At 40.1% G+C, this 27,988-nt stretch overlaps 1 protein-coding gene across 4 annotated transcripts in view; it reads right to left on the reverse strand.

Annotated features, from left to right (window-relative positions):
* Window positions 1–27,988, reverse strand: part of DGCR2 (DiGeorge syndrome critical region gene 2) — a 66,212-nt gene that overhangs the window by 11,986 nt on the left and 26,238 nt on the right. For 2 of the 4 annotated variants that reach the window (XM_077834830.1, XM_077834828.1), the window contains 6 exons: window positions 27,463–27,585; window positions 17,548–17,673; window positions 13,824–14,034; window positions 12,870–12,946; window positions 6,594–6,770; window positions 5,070–5,273 (listed from right to left, as the gene is read on the reverse strand). In XM_077834830.1, coding sequence (XP_077690956.1) covers window positions 5,070–5,273; window positions 6,594–6,770; window positions 12,870–12,946; window positions 13,824–14,034; window positions 17,548–17,673; window positions 27,463–27,585 — 918 coding nt within the window. Of the gene's footprint in view, window positions 1–5,069; window positions 5,274–6,593; window positions 6,771–12,869; window positions 12,947–13,823; window positions 14,042–17,545; window positions 17,674–27,462; window positions 27,586–27,988 lie in introns of all 4 variants that reach the window. The other 2 variants (XM_077834829.1, XM_077834827.1) reach the window with 1 other exon arrangement.

Raw genomic sequence — 27,988 nt, forward strand, 5'->3', positions numbered from 1 at the left:
TTCTGTCTGGTGGCTGATGCTGCATTAAAATAGTTTAAGATAAGAATTTGGTACTAGGGTACAAGCAAATCTTACCACTGCCGATAATAGTGGGAGGAAAGCCGTCATTCCCCCCCACCCCTTCCTAGTGCAAGTTTAAGCTTAACTTTCATACTGCATGTGACGGATAAAGCTGGAGGAAGCTAGCAGCTTTTAATCATGAACATGACTTACAGATCAGTCTTATGATAAGCATGGCTTCCGGACAGATTTGCAGCTGATAAGCACTTGCTTGGTTTCTATTGCCACACACTCAATAGAAAGGTTTGGGGGTATTTGGGTTTTTTCCCTCTTTTGGGAAGGAGGGGAGTGGGGGGCGGGGGGGGAGGAAGAATCTCCACGCATTCCGTACTGTAGAGCTTTCTGAAACACGACCACATCTTTTGTAACCTGAAAATATAATTAGGTTATTTTATTATGCAGAAAAATGCCAATCTTAAAAACAAATTAATTGTTTTTTTGAATAAGCCCCTTTTAAACGGACACCAAGACTTGAATTCACATCCCAACTTACAAGTAGTACAGTGCAGAATGAACTTCGATTTGTACGGCCCAAGAACAAAAAAACCCAGCTTTCAAATACCTGTTCAACTGATCAGTAATCATTCAATACACATGCAACGTACTGAAGCTCTTCTGCACAATTTGTAACTACTTCTTGCATTATACCTGCATATAAGTAGCCAGTACTTGGAATACTAAGCCATAAACTTCCAATAACTCCCTTGAGAAAACAGAATCAATAGATGCTTAAACAAATGCAAGCAAGAAAGCTTAGATCAATTTCTCCTGGATCATCCTGTAAAATCATAACTCACAGAACACAGTATTTATACCGACACAAAGTCTGCTGTAGCTTAATACCAAGTGAACAGTAGTCCTTCCTCCCCCTAAGCAAAAAAACCTCAAAACATTCTGGTATGAGTGCTCTAAGGCAAAGGTTTCTCTTGTGCCAGTTAGGTAATGTAGCAGAGAAGATTAATCCCTACCCCACTGAAGTTTATCAGTGAGAGAAAGGCACCTGCATCCAAACAATTCTAGAGGAGCAGGTCCCAGGTACCCCGGGTATATATTTCCTGTCTCATGCTTTTAGATGGCCAAAGCCCCTTAAAATAATTGAGGCATAAGGAACTGGCCAAGCTGGGTTAAACTTTGTAGCTCCACAGAGACTGCACCTTCTCATTTTGGCTGTAACCCTGGTTATAGAGAGTTGTGGATCTTAGCCAATCTGTATACCTATTTGCATAGTAGTTAATGCATGAGAGGCCGTGGGCACTGAAGCTTCAGTTAGACACTGTGCAAAAGTGCAATACCAGTCTGAAATCAGGAAGAAACTTATAGAAAATCTTTCTAAATGACTTTAAAATAAACCTACATTGTCAGTCTGCCAAGTCTTTGAGAACTCCAAATACTCTCAGTTACCTAAGAGAACTATTCCACTTAACGAAGACGAAACAAGTGGGGAATCTGACCTGACAAGCACCTTACATAGCAGGGGATGTCAAATTGCATAGAGTTCTCTCTCTCCACTTGCTGGTTTGAATGAAGTATATCCAAATGACTGGGCTGGTACAGAAGAATGAAAATAGTGAGGACATTTGCTTTTTTAAACAACAATCTAATAAAATCAGATTATTTTCACCAAATTCTGTTCCGTGACAAACAGCGCCATCTACTGGCTAGCACATGCTAAAAGACAGATGAGTACTAGTCCACTTCAAAGCTGTCCTTCTGTTTGAATTTTGACAAACAGTAGCCTCATGCTATTCTCAACGAAAACCAGGGGAAACTCTGAAAAATAAACTCAGATGGTCTCTACTTAAGATTACTGAAAAACACAAAACCAAGCTCAAAAGCTTTTGTTCACTGTCTGAACCAAAGTATACTGGAATTGCCATACCAGATCATACTCGTGGTCTGTCTGGTCCAACGTTCAAGGTCTAGAAGTGGCTAGTATTTAGATGCTTCAGAGGAAAGTGCAAGAATTTCTGTAATGGACAATTATGAAAACCTGTCCATAGGAAAAGGGTTTTTTTTTCCCCCCCTAATCTGCAGCAGTTGCTGGCCTGCGTGAAGGAAGAGTTTCTCTCTTTATAGTTTAGCAATTCCCTTTTATCTACTAGATGATGACATGCTCAGAGTTCTGGGCTGGAGATTATTATTCTTTATAGAACCTCTGCTGATCTACCCCCTCTAGATCAGTAGCTCAACCTTTCCAGACTACTGTACCTCTTTCAGGAGTCTGATTTGTCTTGAGTATCTCAAGTTTCACCTCACTTAAAAGTTATTTGCTTACAAAATCAGACATAAAAATACAAGTGTCATAACACAGTATTACAAAAAATTGCTTACTTTCCTCATTTTTAGTGCATTATAAAATAAATCAATTGGAATATTAATATTGAACTTACATTTTAGCATATAGAACAGTATAAACAAGTCATTGTCCGTATGAAATTTTAGTTTGTACCGACTTCGCTAGGGCTTTTTATGTAGCCTGTTGTAAAACTAGGCAAATATCTAAATGAGCTGACGTACGTACCCCGGGCAGAGAACCACTGAGCTAGATTTCTTATTTCAGTACTGAGTGAATTGGTTGAAAATTTAGAATTCACTGGTTTATAACTCTCAGAATCCTTGCAACACTTATGGCAAAGTGCCCTTCCATTGCTAGGTATTCTAGGTCACCTATTTCTGCTTCTAAGCTTCTTGCGTTGGTATACAGGCACATACAGGTTTATTTATCAGGTTTAAATTTACCTCATAGCACACATCATGGGTATTTCGCCCCTGAACTGTATCACTCATTTCAACCTGTCCCCACATTTCAGTAGTAATTTCTGTCCTATCGTCCACTACCATATACAGATACTCCTTTATGTTTGTATGGAGTTCTCGGTGTTCCTTACATTCTCAGTAGATATTACTGGGACCTGAATGCTCCTCAGACCCCGTGGGTCAGTTCCCTATCTTCCAGTTTAAAAACATCTAACGCTTGCCAATTTTCTGTGCTGTTTTCACTTTGATTCAGGGGGAACACATCCCTCATTGTTAGCTTTCCTCTACCCCAAAAGTTCATCAGTGCCGTATAAACAACCCCTCTTTACATCACTTAACACTGAGATCTTGAATTTCCTCACCTAGCTGGTCCTGTGCAGGGAATCAAAAGCATTTGAACCTACAGACTTTCCTAATCTGAATTAAGGTGCTAGGACTTCTCTTCTATTCCCCCAAGTCAATGGTAGTAATATGTACCATGATAGGCCCCTGCCCACCACGCACTAAAACTTTGTCTACATGTTTTGAGAGACTGACCACATATACATATGGCAGGCAAGGCACCAAATGATTTTCATTGTCACCACCTTCCTGGGTATAAATATTTCTAATACCAAGGACTTTCCACCATATGGTAAGAATGACACACGCCACTGACACCCCTTTCTATCCAGGAACACCAATCACCACCAAAAAGCCCTTGAAACAAATCAACTTAAGAACAAAAACAACAGAAGTACATGAACAACATTATACACCCAGGCACCAGAGAAAAGGAGACATACCCAAGACTCCACCATAACATTAACTATAACAACTCTGAACAGTCGTGTTATCCATCTGTGTATCCAATCCCTTTTTTGAAGCTTGCTATGTTTTTATGCTCAGTGACATCCTGGAGCAATGAGTTCCACAGCCTAATTATATGTTGTGTCCAAACCTTACAAGTTTTGAAGCTGCTGCCTTTCGATATCACTGAATATCCCCAAACTCTGGAGAGCTGATGAAAATAGAAAGAAAAGGCTCCCTATGAACTCATCTCCAGACTGAAATAATTGTCTCTACTGAGCTCCTTGTCTCTCTAATACCCTGGAACCAACACAGCTACAACCCTGCAAATGCACTGAGCATGAACATTCACAGTTACAAATACAATTAAGATACATTAAAATACACTCTGGGGATTAGCCACAGCAGTTAATATAAAGAACAGGCTCAAAACTGCATGAATGTTTTGCCCTCATTTATCCACAGAGAGCCAGCAGATACCGCCCGACACTCAGGAGGGAGGGAGCAGACAGACAGACGGGCCCCTACTCAGTAACACCAGCAGCAGGCTTTTAGACACTGTTGGACAGTCTAAGTTTTTGGGTTACGCCTCCAGACTGAAGCTATTCCTGTGGGGTAGAGTGAGGAGAAAGAAGTGCACTCTGCATCAGCAATGTCAGAGCAGATCACCAGAGGCACCTGGAAAGTGGAGAGGGAGCACTGTGTACCACAAGTTTAATAAAAGGCTACTTTCTACCAATACAGATTCAGATGCTTTTATTAATCCATTCCTGGCAAGATCACCTTAACATTAATGCTTCCATCAAGGAAATACCAACCACCACCAAGATGAAGAGACATATCTTGGTTCTCCTCAGTTTTCTGCGTGCCACCCTCCCAAGGCCCCTGCAAGTCTCCTCATCCCTTCCTTCATGCCAGAGTCCCACGCTGTCACCCCTCATGCTAGGATCTGTGCTCTCCACCCATCTCCAGATGCCCTCCTCCCCACTTCAGGTCCCTGCTTCCAATCCTCCCAGCCCCCCTGCATTTCCTTGAGGGTTCCGGATTTGCTGCCCACCAGCCACCAAGTCCACCCCTTTCATATCCCTGCTTCCCCTGAAGATCCCCACCACTACCACCTCCCTACTTCCTCCCTCCACCACCTGTACTCCCCAGTCCACCCAACAAGTCAAGCTACTGCCTCTGACCTGTACGTAGCAGGGGGCCACAGGAGACATTCCTCTGCCTACAGCACCAGGCAGAGTGGGAGCCTGCTTTTCCTGTAAGTCAGGCTTTTCCAGTGTTCCAAATTTGCACCAAAATAAGGAGATGTGCCCACTGATACCTAGAACTTTCCCTGGAATGTGGTAATTGATGGGAAATAATAGCATTCCAAAGTTATCATGTTACGGAGAAAGATGCCATCAAGTTGAGCATTAGATCTCACTTCACTCAGCCGAAAACATGCAGTTTAACACACTTACCTGGGTCTAAACACGTAAATTTGCAACACTCCTTTGGGTCTTTGCGATACTGCTGACAACCCTGGGGCCGTTCACACAGGGCTGCTACACACATCTCTGGTTCCCCATTGTGACAGGTACAGCTCAAACAGGGGTCATCCCCTTTTGGGGTGAAATAGTAGCCTTCATCAACAATGTTGTCTTTGATATCAACACAGGTCTGGCCTGGAACAGAACAGAAATGTGTATCAATACCTCACCAGAAGAGATCATATGTGCAGCTCTTCCTGCCAGAGTAACAGGCACCCAACTCAATCTGTTATGTAAAAGTGCTTAAAAAAAAGCAAAAGCTGGAAATGAAAACACAAGTACAAACTGGATTGTTTACATTAAAAGAACTGTGAAAAGCAATCCTCAAGGGTCATGGTAATGCCATGGACTGGCATGACAAAGCTGAAAGATTCTAGACATGCAAGGTTTTTTTATTTTTTGTTTTTTTAATAACTGAAGTAATCAAAGTGTGTTTTATTTAGTCTGTATTAATAGGATGTAGCTGTCAATCTTTTAGACATTTCTTATCTGAGGGTCATGAAAGAAACAGTAGGGCAAGTGGACTTCTGCTCCTGCCATCTCCTTGGACCCATAAATGCCACTGTTGGGCCTTTGACTTGGCCTGATTAAGACATCTTTCAGAATCAGTACAACAGAGAGAGGAAACCAGACAGTATTATGACCACCAGCTCTGGCTAAATTCTGACCACCTAGGATGTAAGTGTTCAAATCCTGCTATCATTCCTTCCCTTACGTATTGTTTTTCTTCCCCAACTTATCTCTCTCTCTCTCTCTCCTCTTTTCTGTCTCTCTCTTCCTGCCTTCTGTCTATTAACAGTCTGCTTAGCTGGACAAGGCAACTCCAGCCATTGAAACACTGTGCTTAGAACTAGTGACCAGAAAGGCAAGCTAAAAACAATGCCTTAAAACAGTCAGATGTTAGAAGTTGAGCAGGTCTCAGGAGTAGCAATGAAGACCATGTGCTGTGCTTGCAATTTCTCAGCAACAGCAGAAAGCACCAGAGACAGAAGTTATTTTTCTCCTTCCTTGCTGTGAGAGTTAATCTTACTTTGTTACAAAGGAAGCAGGATCAGACTTCAACAACAGCTCAAGATGTTCTAACTTTTCTCCCAAAAAGGGCCACTGATACCATCCATCTTCAATGCCCTCTGAAAAGACTGAAGCAGGGGTGTCCCTCTAAAAAGACGACTTTACACCGCTTGAGAGAGGAAATAAGGGTTGCTGTTAGAATGAAAGCCTTACTTCTTTACATTCAAATGCTTTCATCGCTTTTTCTACAACTGGCAACCAATGATGTTAATCCTCCACTTAAACAAGCAATTAATTCAGAGAACTTTTGCGGCTGTTTGTTTTTCATTGATGCAGGACAAGAGGCACGAAGGACAAAACAGACATCTACTCAGAGCTCTGCATATTTATAAGTCATCTGCACTAACGTTTTTATTCGATTATCCGCATTGTATTACAACTTACTCCTTTTGCAGAGGAACGAAGACTTCTCATAGCAGTTTTCAGCGTACCAGCTGTGTAAACCATGGTGCCGAAGGGTGGGTAAATGGAAACACTGAAGCTGGGCACAAAGAACATTTTCATTTTCAGACATAGCCGTACCAAAGATAGGATCCGGAGGCAAGAATACTTCTGAGGAACCTAGGGTGAGAATTTATTATTGGTGTGATCAGCCTGCAGGTTTAGGAAGCTTCAGACACTCTAGAGAGCTTTTCATTTACTCCATGCACAGCCAACTTCTAGTACAAGGCAACTATCCTTTAATTTTAGCAATGCTCCTTGAGGTGGAAGGGAGTTGGGAGGAACAGGAAGACAAAATTGCTGTATCCCAAGATAAAACGTGTTTGTGAAGAGGAAAGGCTGCTGTAGCTACATGTTTAAGGTGCCAAAATGTCATTTTATAGACTCTTGTAATCTTATTCTGAAGATGGACAGATCCTGATCCCACTGCAGCTGCTTTGCTCCAGCCCATCCTGCAATGCTGGTTTGGTTATCTGAGGATTCCATTATCATGGAAGAATCCCAAGTGAGAGATCTGACAGCTCTTAAGCTGCCCAGAATGTAGCTAGGGAAATGGCACTATTGTGGTTTCTTGGCCATGTTTGGGCTGATCCCTCAGTGCTGTAATGGCCCTCTAGAGTCACTGACCAGCATCTTTATTTCTCCCACTCCCCACAACTGTAATGGGCTCCAAGCCAGGCCTGAGGATCTAACTTTATGTTTTTCATGCTAATGTTGTCACAAGGTAATCTCATTTTCCCACATTTGTGTATTTCTTTGGACATGAGGGGCAGTTGTGGATTAGTGGATTGAGCACTTGGAGTAAGCATTCCTGAACTATTTCTCAACGCCACTGACTGCAAGAGACATCATGCACATAATTCAAGGTCTTTGTGCCTCACCTACCCTACCTGTACAATGGGGATTATGCTTACCCATCTATACTAATCCCTTTCAAAAACTATGAAAAAATTGCTGTGGGTGCAAACAGTTTAAATATTATACTAATTAGGGCTGTCAATTAATCGCAGTTAACTCACACGATTAACTCCAAATAATTAATCATGATTAATTGCAGTTTTAATAGCACTATTAAACAATAGAATACCAATTGAAATTTATTAAATATTTCGGATGTTTTTCCCCCCATTTTCATATGTATTGTATTCTGAGTTGTAACTGAAATCAAAGTGTATATTATTTTTGATTACAAATACTTGCACTGTAAAAATGAAAGAAATAGTATTTTTCAATTCACCTGATTGATACAAGTACTATAGTGTAATCTGTCGTGAAAGTGCAACTTTAAAATGTAGATTTGTGTGTTACATAACTGCACTCAAAAACAAAACAATGTAAAACTTCAGAGCCTACAAGTCCACTCAGTCCTACTTCTTGTTCAGCCAATCGCTAAGACAAACAAGTTTGTTTACATTTACAGAAGATAATGCTGCCCACTTATTTACAATGTCGTCAGAAAGTGAGAACAGGCATTTGCATGGCATTTTTGTAGCCAGTATTGCAAGGTATTTACGTGCCAGATATGCTAAACATTCGTATGCCCCTTCACGCTTCGGCTACCATTCCAGAGGACATGCTTCCATGCTGATGACTCTTGTTAAAAAAATGCTTTAATTTAATTTTGACTAAACTCCTTGGGGAGAGAATTGTATGTCCTCTGCTCTGTTTTACTCGCATTCTGCCATATATTTCATGTTATAGCCGTCTCGGATGATGACCCAACACATGCTATTCATTTTAAGAACACTTTCACTGCAGATTTGACAAAACGCAAAGAAGGTACCAATGTGAAATTTCTAAAGATAGGTCACTACAGCACTTGACCTAAGGTTTAAGAATCTGAAGTGCCTTCCAAAAATCTGAGAGGGAAGAGGTGTGCAGCATGCTTTCAGAAGTCTGAAAAGAGCAACACTGATGCGGAAACTAGAAAACCTAAACCACCAAGAAAACCAACCTTCTGCTGGTGGCATCCAACTCAGATAATGAAAATGAACATGTATCAGCCCACACTTCTTTGGATTTTTATCGAGCAGAACCCGCCATCAGCATGGACGCATATCCCCTGGACTGGTGTTTGAAGCATGAAGGGACACGAATTTTTAGCACATCTGGCGACGCCAGCTACAACAGTGCCATGCGAATGCACGCTCTCACTTTCAGGTGACATTGTAAACAAGAAGCAGGCAGCATTATCTCCTGCAAACGTAAAATCTTGTTTGTCCGAGCAATTGGCTAAACAAGACGACAGACTGAGGGGGCTTGCAGGTGCTAAAATTTTACTTTGTTTTATTTTTGAATGCAGTTTGTTTTTTGGTTTTTTTTTTTTATATAATTCTACACTTGTGAAGTTCAACTTTCATGATAAAGAGATTGCGCTATACTACTTGTATTAGGGGAATTGAAAAATACTTTTTTTTTTTTACAGTGCAAATACTTGTAATCAAAATAAATATAAAGTGAGCACTGTAAACTTTGTATTCTGTGTTGTAACTGAAATAAATATGCACCGGACCCTCGCTAGAACGCGGGATTTGGGATCCAGGCGCGGTACCGCGTTATAGCGGGGACCGCGTTAAAATGAATTGCAATTAAAGTAATTAAATTTGGGATCCATGGCCGCGACCGCATTATATGTGAATTCACGCTATATAGATGCGCATTCTAGCAAGGGTCCGATGTATTTGAAAAATGTAGAAAATGTCCAAAAATATTTAAATAAATGGTATTCCATTATTAACATTGTAATTAATCATGATTAATATTTTTTAATCGCTTGACAGCCCTAATACTAATATAAATCACCTTTGTCTGTTAAACTCAGATTTGCTATGAGCAATACTACATCACTAATCTGCTTATCCCTGGAGAGATTCAGTATAACAAATATAGAACACACTGATTAAATACGATTCATGACAATTCAAACAACATGAATGTTCCATATTGGCACTTCTCTAATTTATAAATTCTAACGACAAGTGAAAGTGATACAGATAATGTAGCTGGAGATTAGAGGCACCAAGTGTGTGTTTTGTAATAGAGTCAACGATTTCAAACTTAGGTGCCTAAAGTTAAGGCGTCTAAATTAATATTTAGACAACCAAGCATAAGTGGCCTGATATTCAAAGTTGAGGGGCACTTGGACCCTTCCATTGACTTCCAGGGTCAGCAGCTGTGAAAAAAATTAGACCAGTGCATATGGATTTAAGAGCCCAACATTAGGTACCCAGGCTTGAAAGTGTTGGTCTTAATGCCCTGACTCCCATACACCATATGGTTAAATGATAAAATGATCCTCTGATACAACAGCCTGCTGAAGTAGCGTTTGACCTGATGGGAATGATTTCTTTTATGAAACTCCTAAGAAGAGAGTCCGTCCACCAAACTATACAGAATTGTCATTGAGCAAAATTTTCAAAAGTAGCTGAAGGAGGACTTTTGAAAATGGGACTTAGGCACTTTTGAAACTTTTCCCCATAGTCTACTTTTAATAGACTATCTTAAAGCAAGGTTCTATGGCATCAAGAAAACATGAATTGATGCCACCATCTGACAAATGAAAAGTCAGAACTGTAACATTATTTTTTCATAATGTGTACCATTTAATAGTTAAAGTTATAACTGCTCTAAATAGTTTCACCAGCAGATGGTAGTGCAGTCAGCTTCCCAGTAAAGAGCAATGACATTTCCCTTCAAGAGAAATAGAGATCTGTATTTTTCCTGGGTGTTATAGGTTAACTGATCATTTATGGTACTTTTTGTCCACCAAGAGCCATGAATTTAATATAAAGAGTTTGCAATTTCCCGTCCCCTCCCCCCCGAAGAAATACTGCAGTGCTGCTCTATTCTTCTAAAGCAACTGTGAAAGTGGCACCTCCTGGCTCAACAGAAGTGCTCTATGAAAAGTTCAGATTTGCTCCCTTTTGTGGCAAAAAAAAGTTTAAGTACCTTGATTCTTGATGGCACTGTAAAGCCAAAGTTACTATGGAACAGTTGAGCTGGATGTTACTTGGGCAGGCTATTCGCCTGGTTTTAAGCTGAACTGTCCTGATTTTGTATGGTTTGTCCCCTGCCCAGTTCTATCATAAAACTAACTGGGTGTGGTTCTATAGGGTATCATGCACAGAGGATGCCATTTTGCAGAACGCACCACCTTACTTTCAAAAGGTGTGACGTCAAATGCATGGTCACATCAGAGGAAGTGAGGTGGCAAATTCTGTAAAAAGGCATCCTCAGTGTAGCATGCCCTTGCATGCACTGTGCAAGGTCATGCTGGCAGGGGGAGGGATAACTGAGGGGATGTTCTGTATACTGGGGATGCGTCAGTGGCTACCCCATTGCTACGACTTCTTGCACATCAACTTAACTGATGACCAAGTGCTGTTTGGTCAAATTCTGCTCTAAGTTACATTTATGTACAATCGGTTCACACACAATGGAGTTACCCAGGTATGAGGGCAGAATTTACCCTGCACATCCTCTATTGCCAAAAGTGATGCCTGAGAAGGAAATAAGACAGATTGCAGCACTGCACATCAGAAAGCTCGTTTTTCCCCCATGTCAAGGCACCAGTCCAGCAGAGCATTTAAGCACGTGCTTAATTCTACACAAACGAGTAGGCTCATTGACTTTAATGGAACTACTCATGCTGAAATGCTTTGCTGTACTGGGGCAGTGGACATATTTGATCTGAACATTACTGCAACAAACATCCAGGGTAGTTTAAAAAACAGAACCAAAAAGTCCTACATTCACTTTTCAGAGTACAGCTGTTTTTGAAAGTGAATCAGCTTGGCAGTCTTGCACTGGCAAAGCATTTCGTTCAGTTGGATGAACTAAGGGAGACAAACTATTTATAATCTAGACCAGTGCTACTCAAAGTGGTGGTCTACAGACCGGTGCCAGTCCACGAGCCATTGGCTGCCAGTCTACACGCACATTGGAAAAAAAAAGCCGGTCATCCACACCAGATGTCTAGATCAATGCTTCTCAAGCTAACACTGTACATCAGCATTTCAGAAGAGTTTTCTTTTACATTTTAAAAAAAAGTTTTAAGGACATTTACAGCTATTAGAGCTGTAAATTGACCACCTTGCAGAATGAAGCTTTCTGTTTGGGTATAAATAGTATAATGTAGGTGTAAGCTTCCTCCTACCCATGAGTCAATGTGCTTTATCTTTGTTCTGGAGAAGGTATAAATGAAATCAATCATATTTCAATCTCCATTTCAAACAAACAATTTGAAAATTAAACTAGAAGAAGAAGAAACAGGTGATAACTCTCCAAAACTCAGCGAAAACTATTTCAACGAACTCTGTATCAGAGGAACCAAATGGTATCTGCCATATGGAAAATTCTGGCCTGTACAAACTAGACCCACTTCAAAATACCAATGTGAGACAATTTTGTCACTCACTCTGGCACAGACACCTATTTCAATACCTACCTATTTGTGATACCTGTTAGTTTCCCACACCTCCATAAAAATTAAGTTGTAGATTACTTTTATGTAGCATTCACTTTGGTTACACTGCAGATTTAAAACTGAGATTGCTCAAAGCTTAATTGTGGAATTTCCTGGGCTAATAAGCTATTCAGTTGTTTACTTCTTTTTGTTAACACTGTGCCTGCTGCGAACAGCTTCTGATTAACATCTGAGCAATAAAAGAGGTAGAGACACTTTCACAGGTGTCTGGAGAATTGAGTGGCTCTTCCAAAAATGTGGCCAGATTACAAAACGAGAGATAAGGCGACCTTCGCATTTCAGTGTTCTTTACTCTTTTTACACTGAAACTACAAACTTATCTCATCACAGCTAAACCTACTTATTCTACAAAGTGGTTTCCCACAGACTATAATTTTTTTATGCAGATTCTGTAAATAAGATTAACTGCCAGTACATGGAACTACAAAATTCAGCCAAATTTAGTGCCCATCTTTCTCAAAGGAAACCCCCACATAGGATAGAAATCTTCCATTCTATTATATTTTGCAGTCATTTTGTACCAGGAAATTTCTAAAGCCTAAACTAAAAAGGTAGTTACCATAGGCATTCCATCTGATGTTGTGAAGCAGTTCTTCCTTTGAATTACTGCAGCTTCTCTCCCCCTTGAAAGAAACTATCTTTATAGATTACATTCATGCTTGAGGATAGCGGTTTTGAGTGTATGTTTAACTAGCTTTATTTTTAAGCAAGCTGCATGGAAGTCAGAAACTTACCTTTATAAGCCACCTCCCAGTGACCTTCTAGAGAACGATTTCGGTTGGTTATGACATACTGATATCCAACCCAGAACCTAGATAGTTAAAAAAAATAGGCATTTTTAAACTATTCCAAAAAGCAAGAGGGGAACAATACTACCATAAAAAGGAGAACAAGTAATACAGAACCTTACTACTAAATTTCCTATTTTTCCACTTTTAAATTGAGCTAAATTAAATTAAATTGACCTAAAATACGCATGTTCTTTAAATTATCTGTCAAATGCATTTCTTGTCTGATGCTGAATTAGAACAGGAAGTAGCAATAGTAACAAAAGAGTAATAGTACCGGTGACAGGACAGCACAGCAGAGACCTGATGAAAGACCATAGATAAAATAATGGTAATTCTATGTTTTGGGGAGTAGTCCTCTCTCAGATAGAACATCCTCCCTGCAAACTAAACTAGAGCAGATGTTCAGAGACTTCTCTCAGAATGGCCCTTTCACTCCTATCTCACGATAGCAATGCTGTCAGTATTATTGGTCTTTTACTGCCAATAAACTTGAACATTCAGTTTAAATGTTTACAGAAAACTAGAACTCTCCCAGTACTCCACTGAAAAACTTCAGCATAATGCACACCGCACTAAAATATTTCATTCTTGCTACAGTTGTTGTTTTCTGTTCAGCGATGCAAAGACATTGCGACTGGAAAAAAACATTTATTTGACTGCAAGCAATCATACGAAGTTTGCAGTTTATTCATTAATGCTGGTTAAAACAGAAAACTGATGACAATTGGCAGTGGCTTAGCAGTCAAAGCCAACAGTTATTTAATTTAAATCCATTTTTATCATTAAATTCTACGCAAACCGAACTACCCAATTTGCACAACGTTAGCAGTTACTTGTTAATTCATGTAGAAATAATTTTCATGCAATATGGAATGGTTATTTTTCCTTCTGACTCACCTACGTTGGTCCTTTCTTCCAAAGGCTTTCTCTTCTAGGTCCCACTCCTGTGCCAGGATGAACCTGAGCTCCTGATCTGTGGTGAAAGTGGCCAGGGATCCATTTACCCTCTGACATGTCTGCACAGCATCCCAGTAGTTCTCCCCATTTAAATACACCCTGTAACAACTGGCTGTGCCCTCATAGTGATGCCATCCTGTTGGGCACTTTCCTAGGAAACATGGAGAATAGAAGGGAAAAGCATCCCCCCAAATTAGGATCTTAACTTGAGACAACACATACCTACTAATTAAATAAGTTAGTATATATTATAAATATTTTCAGAACACTAAATACACACACACACACACACACACACACACACACACACACACACTAAAATCCATCCCACAACTATGAGATGACGTGCATTAAAGAGTATGGTGACGTTTCCGGATGAAAAAGTTTCTTGACAAAACTTGTCTTTCTGGGATTTCAAACATGGATTTACTTTTCACTAGCACTGTGGTAGCACTCAAAGGCCCTGATCAGGTTATAGGCTCTACCATGCAAGACACCAAACATAAAAGACAAGATCACACACTCCGTCACTGCCCTGAAGATCTTACAGTCCAATTTGAAACAAGCAGCAAGAAGCGTAACAAAGAGTAGGAAGAAAAAAGTGGGGAGCAGGAGGAAGAGAATGATATGATCATGCAGTTACACAAGTTAGCAACATGCACAACTTGATGCTTCCAAAGGTTTTTCCTTCTTTTATTACAACAATGTTAAGTAAATAGTATCCATGTTCCCCTATTGTCACTAAACACAGCCATTAGTAACCAATTACATTTCTTGTAGACTTCACAGCAGAAGTGAGTTTTTACCAAGGATGTGAAGAAGGTCTTATGGATTAGTTCAGGGAGGGCAATTTATAAGTAAGGTGAAGTGCAGAAGAAAGCATGGAAATGTTTGTGGAAGAAATGGACCAAGGGCATTAAAGGCTGGCACTACTGGAATGGATGAGCATCCAGTGGAGAGACTTAGAGAGAGACAGCACAATCGGAGTTAACAAGAAGAAAGATTATCTTAGCTGTTGCATTTGGTACGGACTGGAAGCAAGGCAACATTAATTCTGCAGCACTTGCCAGGACACAGTAACCTCACTCGTTATTTAACTCTTGCTGGAGAATTTATCTGGTCTCTGTTCATAACCAAAAGGACCTCAGAACTTTCTTTGGAATCACAGTGATCTCTATCATAAAGCAGTGAAATAATACAACTAATTACCATACCCAAGTTCTTTCTACACTTGCTAAAACTCAACAAAGTGGAATATTCATTTTTCACATGCTAGAGAATTATTAAGGCTTTTACGGCTTTAAAGTCCTTTTGTGATCTTCCAACCAATGTTTTTAGAATTACTTAATATCTTAAACAAATAAAAACCTGACTAATCTGTAATAGTTCATATGCTTTGAACGAAATAATAAATACAAGTTGCATGCAATCTCATATGACTGACCCAAATATGAAAATGAAGTAACCAGGATTTGAGGAATCAAATTTAGGGGAGTTCATTGAAACAGACATAGGTAGTATAGCATAACTGAATCCATGACCTGATAAATCAGGTTTAAATCTTCAAATCTCAGTACCCCTCTTCTGCCTGATTTAATTTTAATGAGTGCTTTCAGGGAAGAGAGGAAAAGTTTTATCCAGTGGGTTAACATAGTTACCACTTACTTCTTGAACTACAGCTCTTGGGCCTTTTTATAAAATAAGGTTTCCTTGATTAATTATCTCTGAAATGTAACTGCAAATAAGTGCTACCACAGTGGTGTGAGTTGTGTAAGAACAGACAGAATGGTCAGCCAACACACTGGATTACATGGCATATTAAGTTATAGCCACCAGAACTACTTCCATACCAACTTGTTATAAAAGAACTAAATAATTTCAAAGATCAACAATTTACCAAAACTAGTTAAGTCTATCAGTCCATAACAAAATTTTATAAATATATTTTAAAAACCTGTTTGCTTTTCTTTAGTCTTAGTGAAATGTTAATTTTAATTTTGGCTTGTGTTAGCTGTCTGCCTCTGTGACACAGCTTCTGTTTATAGCAATACTATAAAAAAATAAAGACCAATCAGAACAATGAAAGAATGGTTGAAAAATTTCACCACCACTTTCAACCCATCCCCTTAACCATTTATCAATGAGATTCCTCATTCTACAGAAAATGCATTCTGTGTAAAGTCACCACCACACGCCTTACAGACTAGTTCTCCTGCTGGGATCTAGATCTTCAACTCTACTTAACTGCTAGCCAGAAATTGCATTAACCCCCCAGAAAGCAGCATTTAAGAAGTTTAACACTAGTCATTTCAGCATAGGATAGGAGAGTTCTCTACTCTAGTCAAAAGGGATTTTATTTTAAATAGCATATTAAATGGCAAAGCAATATTTTTCTGCATCTTGTTTCCAATAAAGGAAGTCTTAAGCCTTATTTATTTGGATGTTCAGCTCCTATGTATCTGCTTTTAGTTCAGTCTCTGTCACAATAAGAATGCTAGGGATTAAAGACCTAGGCTAAAACAACCATGCAAAAAGTTTTATACAGTATTCCCATTTACCAAGACTGGGTCATTTTCTGACTGGCAAGTACCTCAGCCTAGTTATCATCAAGGTTAAGTGAAGAGCACCTGTGCCAAGGTTGGCATATATTCACGACAGCTGAGCAAGGACAGGTTATCAGCAAGTTTAGGTAACTGACTTCTGAGGTTTTGTTGTTTTTTTTTCTTTAGAGGGATAAGAGATGGCAAATTTCCAAATGCTTTATTTCCTAAGAACATTTTTCCTTGAAGTCTAACACTCATACTATCAGACAAACTGCTATTATAGTTCAGAGTTTTCTTAAGTTAAATTATTTCCCTAGGAACTCACTGTTGAAAATTTAAAGAATCAAACTTGAATCACTTAGGTCTAATTTTTATCCTGCTATTTTTCTAGAGCAATGCTCAAATAAGCAAGGTTTTATTCCCCACTTATAAATGTGAGCACCTGAACTTACCTTTAATGAGCCAGTTGGACTACTCATGTTCTTTACTCAAAGCACATGCATAAGTAACACTTTGTAACACTGGGGCATTGGTTTAAAAAGAATGCTTCTGTGCTGAAACTAGTCTCTCAAGGGAAATAAGACCAGATTTTCACACCTGCTGAAGGCCCGTACTTCTAACTGACAATGCAGCCCAGAAAAATTAAAGCCCATAATTTAACACACTTTTTTTTCCCCCACAAACCCACTATTATGAAGTACTATTCTATATTAATATATTAGCAACAATAAAACACAAGGACAAAGATGTATTTTAGGGTTCCATTCTCAGTCAACCATGTCACTAGAATTGCTTTAAAACAATTCATGATTACCATGTTATATATGCCAGTGTTACAAACAAGCTTATCAAAAGGGGGGGTATACAACTATTAAGATCTCTGGAATGTGTGCTCTTCAGGGCACTTTAGTTCAAGAAAAGCATGCAATTTAATGACAACTTTAAAAAAAGTTAAGAGTCCTTGGACATTTTACGGTCTAATAGCTCTGGAACCACTACTTTAAATATTTTTTTAAAATCCTGCATACTGAAGTATTAAGTCTTTGCCTTGAGAGGAGATGACCTAGGTTTGTGAACTAACTTCTAGGAATTTGAACCAGGTTCCCCAGTCTGCAACTTACTGCTAAACCGAACAGGTTGTGCCACATTGACAGTGTGAAAGCGGGTTGTCTCTCCCCCTCTTCCTCGATTGTGCCTGGAGTCCACATTTTCTTTCCCATGATAAGATCGTTGGTCCCCTGTCAAGCCTAAAGAGAAAAGAAACATACATGCAAGGCAGTTTTTCATTTAGCCAAAGGCTAACTCTTTCATGAATGTCTCTCCAGGTTTGAACTCAAGACAGACAAAATAAAAAAAATGACAATAGTAATTATGTACTTCAGTTGTACTGTAGTTACCTGTAAGAAGACACAGAAACTATACAGAAAATGCCAATATGAAACACCTACAACTGAAAAGAGCCAAACTTTTACATGAGTCTTGCTGATTCAGCTAAATATTTGTGACAGGATTTCAACAAATGCAGTTCTGCACAGACCTTGACATGCAGAGTTTTTTATCTATTCTTCTTTGCATACAACAGTCCACGCTCCAGCTGCTCAGTTTGTCAGTTACATGAGCGTGGTTATTAGAGAGCTTCCTCTGTTGCATACATTTTCAAAAGCTTTTTCAAAACTACTAGACAAAATTAAGACGGCTGTTGAAGAAATCGCCAAACAGGCTAACACTTTTCCACTTACTCCCAAGGCAGATGAAGGTCTAATTTCTTGAGATAAATATCAGCTCATACATTCTGTAATGAAAATGTTTCATACTTTTACAAAGCAGCACACTGCTGTCTGCGTGTCACTGGGGCTCAGCACTTTAAGAATGGGCATACAGGGAGATGTAGTTCCCAGGAGGAGCCAGGTGACTATCAGGACTACATAAGGAGGGTATCGCTCAGTTAGGGAGTCCAGGAGGTAGAAGCAAGACCTGGAAAATGGCCACCAGTCAAGGGAGCCATTGAGGCCTTTACCCAAGAGGGGCTGGAAGGGAAGTCTACAGGGAACAGGAGATGCCCACAGCTTAAAGTCTGTTCAGAAGATTTAACTGAGTCAAAATAAGCCATTCTTACCACAAAACTAGAGAGTATATATACATAGCCTTTTGAACTGGTTTAACCATATCAGCTTAAAAGTCAATTCAAGTTACACCAGTAAAACGTTCTCCTTTAGACAAGCCAATAGAAGGGTAAAGCAAGAGGCCTGAGGCAGTATACACAATACCACTGGCATGGACTGAAGGCCCAACGTTGGAACCAATTAGTGAGAGGCTTCAGTTGGGGGCTTCCAGACAAAGTGAGGAAGTCCTCACTTTAACCCTGCATTCATCAGGGTAAGGACTCTGTTAACTCGGTATGGGAAAAAGGACCACTAAAGTAAACCTATGGAGAGTGAAAAAAACACTTTGCCCTTCCCAGGCTCAATATTGTTGAAGTGTGCCCTGCTTCAAACAGGATAAACAGACTGAGGGCTGGGGATAGGCCAGGAAGCTATCGAGCCTGGGACTGAACTGGCCCTGTATCAACACAGCAAGAGAACTGAGCCTGCGAAGACAGACACTTAATTGGGATATTTTGATTTTGGGGATCCCCAGAAGAGGAGGAGGGACTATAGCCTTTCGGTACATGTCAGGTATGAATTAAGGCAGTAGCACAAAAGCCTACAGGCCTCAAGTCTGTAAGACAACAGCCATGGTGAATTAACAGAGGCCAAAGGCCTAAAAGTCTCTGCATGAGGAACTAATCAGGAGTGACCCTATGTCACAAAATAGAATGGTGTAATAAGCAAGTAAGCCTAAACAAAATACCAGCCTATGCTACTTTGGGATATTTTAAGATGTTGAACTTCTGCTGATGTTCAACCACAAGAATGCCATGGTAATCAATTGACATTATATGCTAATTTAGTTGAGGTAAATTAGTAGGTAGAATATTAGGAAAGGATACTCCAACACTGTTAGGGTGAGGAAGTTTAAATATAAATATGGAAATCTGAACACCCTCATGAATATGCATAACAGCCTTGCATCCTGTATAAAAGGGACTAACCTAGGCCCAAAACTGATGGGATCTTCCTGGCATGCCAGAGATAGGTGATCGAGTGGTCCTATCTCAACAGTTTTAGGTCCCCACAACAGGATGGTGAGAGTATGCATATAATACTAGTCATCTCAGTCTATTTTGCTGGTATGTTGTGTTTGGTGATAAAAAATAGATTTTTATCACAGTTCTATATTGCAGAATATTTTTCTGCAAACAGATGCAAGTCTCTAGATAATACACATACACCAAAAACAAACACTTCCTATAATTTTTTGCAAGAAAGATGGTCTCAAGGTAGTAGTCTCAGGAAATCAGGGTTCAAAACCCACGACAGCCTGAATCACATCAGGGCAATCACTTTCTCCTCTGTCTCAGTTCCCTATCTCTGAAAAAATGGGGATACTACTTCCTTTCTCCAACTCTTGAACTGTTTTGTCTATTTAGGTAAACTCTTTGGGACAGGTACTGTCTCTTACCGTGTGCTTACACAATGTAATAATTACATAATGTAATACTGTCTCTTACCGTGTGCTTACACAATGATGTCCTAATCCAAACCTGTTCATGATCAAGGTGACCTGGTGCTTGGCTAACTGGATTTTTCCTCACATGCTCAAGGTCTAATTGATAAACGTACATGGGGTCAGGAAAGAGTCTCCCCACACCCCCAGGTCAGATTGGCAGTGACTTTATGGGATTTTCGCCTTCGTCTGCAGTACGGAATTAGGTTAATCTGGATACATCTCAATTTCCTGCCATTGCAGGGGCCTTGGGCATTGGTACACTTTGGTCCCTCCTGTTTTTTTGCCTGTGACACACAGTCTAGTCTCCTGAGAGCTGTAATACCTTGGTCTAATTTAATTTGTTGGGTTTAGTGTGCAGGTGGTGTTTGTAACTTGTGATATAAAAGAGATAAGACTAGGTCATCTAGTGGTTCCTTCTGGCCTTAAAGTCTAAGAGGAACGAAGTAAACACCAGAAGTAAATTGTTCTATTAACTCATGATCATCAATTGCTAAACAATAAATTGGAGACTTCCAGATATGGAGATACTACTGTCTGAACAGAATTTCCTGTCTCTGGCTGAAACAAAGTTGAGAGGGTACAAAGTCTTTTGAGTACCACCTCCCTGCAATGAGAAAGAGCTGTCAATCCCATGAATATGTACTAGTGACAATGGTGTCCCTGCTTTGACAACTTGTCTTTGTGCTGTACCAATACGCCACAGGAAGATTGTCTATACTTTTTGGTTATTGATTCCTTCATAAAAACGTTAATGATTTTTGAATGTGGAGAAAAAAAGTGAATGACATTAAGAACAATTCTTAATATACCCAACCAGTGCCAAAATGTCAAACTACTGTACCACAATCTAGCCACTTGAGGGCTTCAGCAGGAAACAAGGCATTAAGTAGTATTAAAGCCCATGAAAAGCCCTAGGAAAGGGCATACCATTGTTTCTGCTAAAGTATATCTGTGCCACTCACTAAGATTAGAATGGAAAGCAATATCAGCAGCGGCTTTAATAGACTGAGACAATCGAGATCTACATTCCTCCAATGACAGCTAATAAAGCCAACAAGCAGCACTAGCAGGTACTAAACGCTGTGCCGGTCATTCTAAAAAAAAAAAAGAGAGAGACAGGTTCAAACAAAGGTTCATGAAGTGAGATTTCATTTCGCCCGAGAAACTCATTGCTCCCCACAACGCTAACAGTCTCCAGTTCATTTACAGATGGATAAAAACCATGAACGAAACTGGATTAGCCACAGGAAAACACAAGAATATGAACAAGTATTCACTCTAGCTGTATTCTAGACCAACCTGCTAGTGCCTGCTTAAGTTAAGGCTGTCTAATGCTTCCCATTATGAGAGCCTGTTTTCAGCTGCTGACAACTTGACCAAACTTTAGCCGTTCAGGATGGACTTTACCAAGCCAGGTGTCTGTCTCAGGCTGAACTGGTTGTGGAAAGCCCGAATAAAAAAACAGTTCAATTGTTTCCCCGCAAAGAGATTAATGAAAAATGTAGTTTTGCCCATGCTAAAAAATTCTTACTTTCGTTGAGCTGGGAAACTAAGTGCCTCCATGAAATTTGGCAGAAAGACCTTTGTCACAGATGTTGCGGCGATTTGGAAAATCTGCCTGTTCAACTTACGAAACTGCTGTATCAAAGAATGCCTCTTTCTGTTGTTAAGGAAAAGTTAGCATATGTGACTCCATTTTGGTTTGGGGTTTTGTGTGCGTGACCAATTAGGTATAATTCGTAACACTGTGTGCATCCACCATTGTTGACAAGACAAAACTTTAAGCACATTCCGCCCCTTTCCCCCAAGACCATGCTATTAGAACTCAATGACTAATTCAGTTGAAGCACCTTGGGACAATGGGTTAGCCGGAGGTAGGAGAAGCCACTTTCTGAAGCTGCAGGAAGCTGTTTGGAGAGTGGAAATTCCCAAACAAGACACAGACAGATGATAAAACACGGTTCACAGTTGTCAGGACAGGCTGCTTGAGAGACAGTGCCCTGAGAGTGTGCTTAGAAGCCCCAAGACAATGATGGTGCCTCGAATCTGGAGGCTTAAAAACCACACAGGATCCACCAGATGATCCCATCAAAGCACTCAAAGATGTGCCTTCTGTTGTTCCTGTGAAAACAATCCAACTTATAAGCCTTTGAAAAATCATAGCAGTTTGAACATGCTTAGTCTCTACTTGTTAGAGTTTGGCAGCTAAATCATTTAAAGATTATGCCTGTACCGAACATCCTCCAGCCCAGAATTGCATGCACTGAGCAGGACTTCCACTGCAATTGCTGTTGTCAGCTGCAGCGTGCTGGACATCCAAACAGAGCAAGGAGACTGTTTCCTGTGCTCTCAATGCTCCCCTGGCTGGTGCCTTGGCAGTGTAGAGGAGAGAATGCAACCCAACTAATGTAGAGGGGACAAGAGCCAGAATGGGAGGAGGGTCAAGGAGATGGGGTGGGAACACACGGAGATTGGATGAGGACATGCAGGGGGCCAGAATGAGGGACACAGGATTGTCACAAAACAGGCTGAAGAGTATACTGGTAGAAGAGTCTTTGCTCCCTAGACAACTCCCCTCCCACCAAAACAAATCCTGGAATGAAAACCAAGATTCCAGAGTAAACAATTCTCTGTCAGCAGATATCTGTGGAACCTCCTGCACATCTCCTGGAACCTCCTGGAACCTCAAAGCACATCTGTGGAACCTCCTGGAACCTCAAAGCACATCTCATCTCTTTCTAGTAGCTGATCCACATAGCAGTAAAAGATTAACCGAGAGGAGGACTCTCAGCTCAAGCGGCAGAGACCTGTGCTGTCTGTCTAAAACAGCGTTTCTTAAACTGGGGGACCCAACCCAAAAGGAGATTGGCAAGGCTATTATAGAGAGATTGTGAGATCACAAAAAAATATTGCAAGAGGGAGAAGAAGAGGGGGTATAGCGGCTCTGAAGGCAGCGCCACCACCGCCAGCAGCACAGAAGCAAGGGTGTGTATAGTAATTTGCTATCACTTGGGGGAGAGAAGAGGGGAACCTGAAATATTTTCAAAGGGCGGTCCCAGCAAAAAAAAAGTTTGAGAACCCCTGGTCTAAAAGGTTCCTATCCTACTGATAAACCAACCACATGGGGATCAGTATGGGTCCAAAAGAGGGGCTTTCTTTGTGTTTACATTTTTAGAAACCTCACGATTAACTTAAAATCTACATTAAAAGAATTTTAAGGCTGCAAAGTCAAACACGAGGAAGTTAAGGGATGCCAGAATTAAGGCTGCCAGCGCAACCTTAATTCAGCCCTTTGGATACATACATTACGACAGACTGTTTTCCACATGACCCCTACCTCATTCAGCCCAAAGAATGGACCTGGTCTGGGATGAATTATGGTTGTGTGTTAAGGATGCTATTGTCACAAAGAGCCCGACCTCATTTGTTGCAGATGTCAGTAGGTGTGTCATAAGGTAGGGTCGGCAGGAAAACAAAGGATGGTCTCACATTTGAATGCTGCCCTGGAAAATTGGACTTTATCCCTGACTGTGCCACAGAGTTTCTGTATGGTCCTAGGAAAACAACCTAAACCAAACATTTCACACGTGGTCACAAATTGTGTGTTCCTCATTTTCTAGGTGCCTGACATGAGATCCTCCTGGTGTCCAGTTTGCAGAAGTGCCGAACACCCCCAGCTGTAACTGAAGTCAGTGAGAGCTGTATTTTGAACATATTAAGTGCTATATAACACTAGGCACTCTGAAAAGACAACCTTTAGTCATCTCCAATTGGGCACCCAAAATTAGTGGGCACTTGACTTGAATCTGTGAACCTCCGTTTTCCAGCTGAAATGGGTATTGGATTATAACATCTCACAGGACTGTAGTGAAAATAAAAAACTAACTTTTGTGAAGCACTCCAATATTATAGTGACAAGTACTACAGAGCAGCCCTTGAGGAAATTACTAATATGTTCAGAGCAGGATTTGAACAGTGTGCAATAAAGTAGGCCTCAGACCACACACTGAACAATGAGGACGAAGCTATTTAATAGCTGCTCATTCTGCAAACGCCCTCCCCCTCTGATGCGCTGAATGAGACCGACTTCCTGGGGGGAAAAAAATAGTCGTCATGTAATTAACTAACTATCTCAGTGCATACATAAAAGGCAACCTACATTCTGGCATTTCCTAATTTGAGTGCTAGACTTTGTGACCTAAACATTCTTTTAATGTAGATTTCTGTATGAAATTTCCATAAAAGGTTGCTGGTTTCCATACATGAGCTGCTAATGAGCTCATCCACTGGGAAATGCAGGCGCTATTGTTGTTTTTAAAGCACACACACACACACACTCTACAGCTGTTTTGTCCCACAAAACAGTTTTAACTGCACAGAATAACCTACTGGATATTAAAGTTTCCAATTCTCATTTATAGTGGAGGTGTTAGGGGAACTAGATCCTCTCAAGATTAACTGCCTTTTGGGCCTAAAATGAAACCACCAATTTTTTTTTTAAAATACTTCCAGTTGTAAGTGGTCTTTTACCAGTTTTCTACTTTCATTGGGCAAAGGGCATTCATTAAGTTTAGCCCAGACATTATGCAAACAAATTCCTATTGGCTAACATTACTTAACAACATGGGACAACTAATTCAGGTCACATGTAGTACACGAGTATTTTAAGCTTCCATGAAAACGAAGTCAGAATAATAATTTCAAAAGGCTTGAGTTCACAGCAATCAGACTACTGCTACATGATTAAGTTTATAAAGATTTAATGCCGGCCAAGTCTTTGGCTGATTGTATCTAGGAGTTTTTGTGTGATGAGGGGTGGGTGGGAAGGAGTGCAGGACCACATAGTTCCTCCTATGGACTCACAAACGGTCATGTTACAAAAAGTAATTAAATGAGTGGATGTTGGATGAGACCAACACATCGTTTCCTCTCAAATATGTTGCTCCTAGATTACCAGGTTCAGCCCAGACACCTTGTTACGAGTTGGACTGCAAACCCAGGAATGAAACAAAAAAGTTCTGTCGGAGAGCATCTTGAAACATTGAGGTCTCCTGACTCAGGGCCCTTGGAAAATACCTTATTGTAGGGCAATTAGTTCAGAGCGAAGATGAAGTTATACAAAAGGGCTGTGTCTGATCACAAGAGTTTAATTGTAAGAAGCACATGGACTGCTAACTCTGCACTGCTTACTCCAGTGATAGGTGCTTTTGAAAGCAGAGAGACGGAGATGATTGTCGACTATACTTGCTTGAAACGACTGCTGTTGAGAAGATTAGGAAAAAAGAGTTAATGGTAAATTTAGGATATCCACTCCCTGTCTATGTAACATGATAAACAAAATAAAATCTGTTCATGAAGTATAAGAAGAATGAACTGAAGAGGTTCTGCACAATTCTGGCTGTTTATCTGTCCACTCCCATTATTCTCATTACTGAAAAAAGTTGATCCACACAGTTGAGCTCTTTTAGTGGCAAAGAAGAAATTGGGGAATCCAAGGAGGAGTAAGAAGAGTATCAAAGTTCTCATCTCCTATTGGTTCAATTACAGAGGGTGAGGGTGGAAAAGCACAAATACTGCTACCTCTGAATATGTATTGGCATTCTTAGATTCTTATCATTTACATCAAAGTTTAAACTGCAAGTAGCTAAAAGTAGAGACTAGTATTAAAAATTAAGAAATTACTACTTGAAAATCACCAAAGTGGTAAAGGCCTTAATAGATATGACCTTATTTACTAGAAATTTTACAGCAAATATTGTTTCAGCATCTATTACTCCTGATAAGGAACAAAAAAGAATGATTTCATGTGACTCCAAGACTACAGCAGAAAGGAGTTGTAAGCACGTGCTATGTAAATCCTCCCAATAATTTCTAGTATGCAGACAGAACCAGCAGCCAAAGGGCTTTATCCTATTAGAGCCATGGATAGAGGACACACACACATGCAAAGATTCCACTAATATTTATGCAAGAGTAGAGAAGAAAAGTAAGCATTTCTACATACCAGAGCTTAAAACTAAAGTTTGGAATTGAAAAGAATTCTATCTTAAAAATAAATCTGTATTTTAGGGAGGAAAGATGGAAGCAAAATGAGATGTTATGAGACAAAAAGGCTATTCAACTTAACATTGGCTTTTGAAAGACAAAATATCACAGCTCACTTATCCTGATTGGTTAATAGCCATTAACCATTTATTGATAAAATGGGTTTTGAAAAAAAGATTGGAACTGCTGCTAGCAAAAGGAAATCGTTCCTTGTGGGACAATAGCTAACCTCGGAACATACTGAATTTATTGGGAAAGTCCCATATCACGCACGATTCAACTCCTCTTGGGGTGAATGGGAGTTTTACTGCTGACATGAATAGAACCAGGCCCTAAAAGAAACAGGCAGGCAATATGATTTAGCTTATAATGGCCTTTCATTGACCTTTGGAAAGGGAAATACACCAAAGTCAGAGTGTGCATTCACAACGAGGCAAGAATCTCATCACCTCTCATTAATCTTTGTTGGTCACGTAATTTATACAGTAATTTTCAGCCTCTGGACTGCTATAGCAGTTCTGATTCATTAGTTCAAACAGAGAATGAACTCAAAAACTGCAATACTTCAGTGTAATTTGGGTCTCTCTAAAGACCCCGACTTAAAATCTAACCCATACTGTAATTTAATTCTAGTTGTCATTTCCAGATTTCAATTTCACTATCCCAAAAGAAAGTCTTGGGCATTTCCTCCCGTTTTTAAATTATCTTAAATTGTATTGGCCAGATTTCCAAGAGTGTTTGATCACAACTGAGGCCAAATATTTAGAGACCCATGCACAGCTGCTCCCACTTAGAATAATGGAGCTGATTGGTGATCAGCTCTTGAAAAATGACCCTATGCAAGTTTGAGGGCAAAAATGCCGATTTGACTGCTTCCTGGACTGACGTGTTCTGTTTATGAAAGTGAACAGCACAGCATAGGCAGCAACAGGGCAACCTCCCCTACACTGTTCAACAATGTACCTCCATCCAGCTTCTGTGTGGTACCTTTCTAAGGGCAAGAGACAAGTTTAGAATTCAACTGCAGATAAGGGTGTCAGTTTGATTCCATTGTAAAGGTAGTTTTTCCTGTCCCTTAAGCATTAAAACAGTCTAGCAACTCATTTCACATTTAGAACACATACACATGACTGCAAGAATGGAGGTGTAACCTAATCAAGGAAAAATTGCTTGTGATGTTAATCTATAAGCTGAAAAGCAAAGCTGAGTCAAGATTTATTATAAAGGAACATCTTCTACCAAATGTATTAGTGTCCTCCCATAGGGACATCCGTTTGAACCTGGAATTGCGAACCATCATTTTATAAAAAACAAACCTGAAGCATAACACTACCACACGAAGTAATAGTTCAGAGAACAGCATTCTTTTTGGTACTACTTACCTGGACAGTCAACTTCATCACTCTCGTCCTCACAGGTGGGCCATCCATCACACTGCCAGTTCAAAGGGATGCACTGGATGGTACCACTGCGACATGCAAACTGCCCTGGGGTACAGCGGAGCTCTACGGAAACACAAACAAAGGTTTTTTCCCCCTAAAGAGAAATATTCCATCCTGAATAAGGCTACATGGAAAACTAATTGCCCACCACTATGCACACTACAGACATTATTTTAGCAACCTGGCCCGTCAATAAGATCTCTAATTCATACTGTCTCCCTGTTTTAAAGGGGAAGATTAATAGGACTTTCTTTGCCCAGACTACCACTTGAGGAAGCACTTTATCAGATAGCTTTATAGCAAGAGCCTTATAGTGAAGCTGTCAACATTTTAAAGCCACATGTAAAATTTACAGGCCAGATCCTCAGCTGGCCCATGCAGGCATAGATAGCACCAATGAAATCAACTTAGCTCTCTAATTTAAACGAACTGAAGTTCTAACCCTACATTTTTAATTTCAGTATTC

The sequence above is a fragment of the Eretmochelys imbricata genome, chromosome 15, assembly GCF_965152235.1.
Source record: "Eretmochelys imbricata isolate rEreImb1 chromosome 15, rEreImb1.hap1, whole genome shotgun sequence".
NCBI lineage: Eukaryota > Metazoa > Chordata > Testudines > Cheloniidae > Eretmochelys > Eretmochelys imbricata.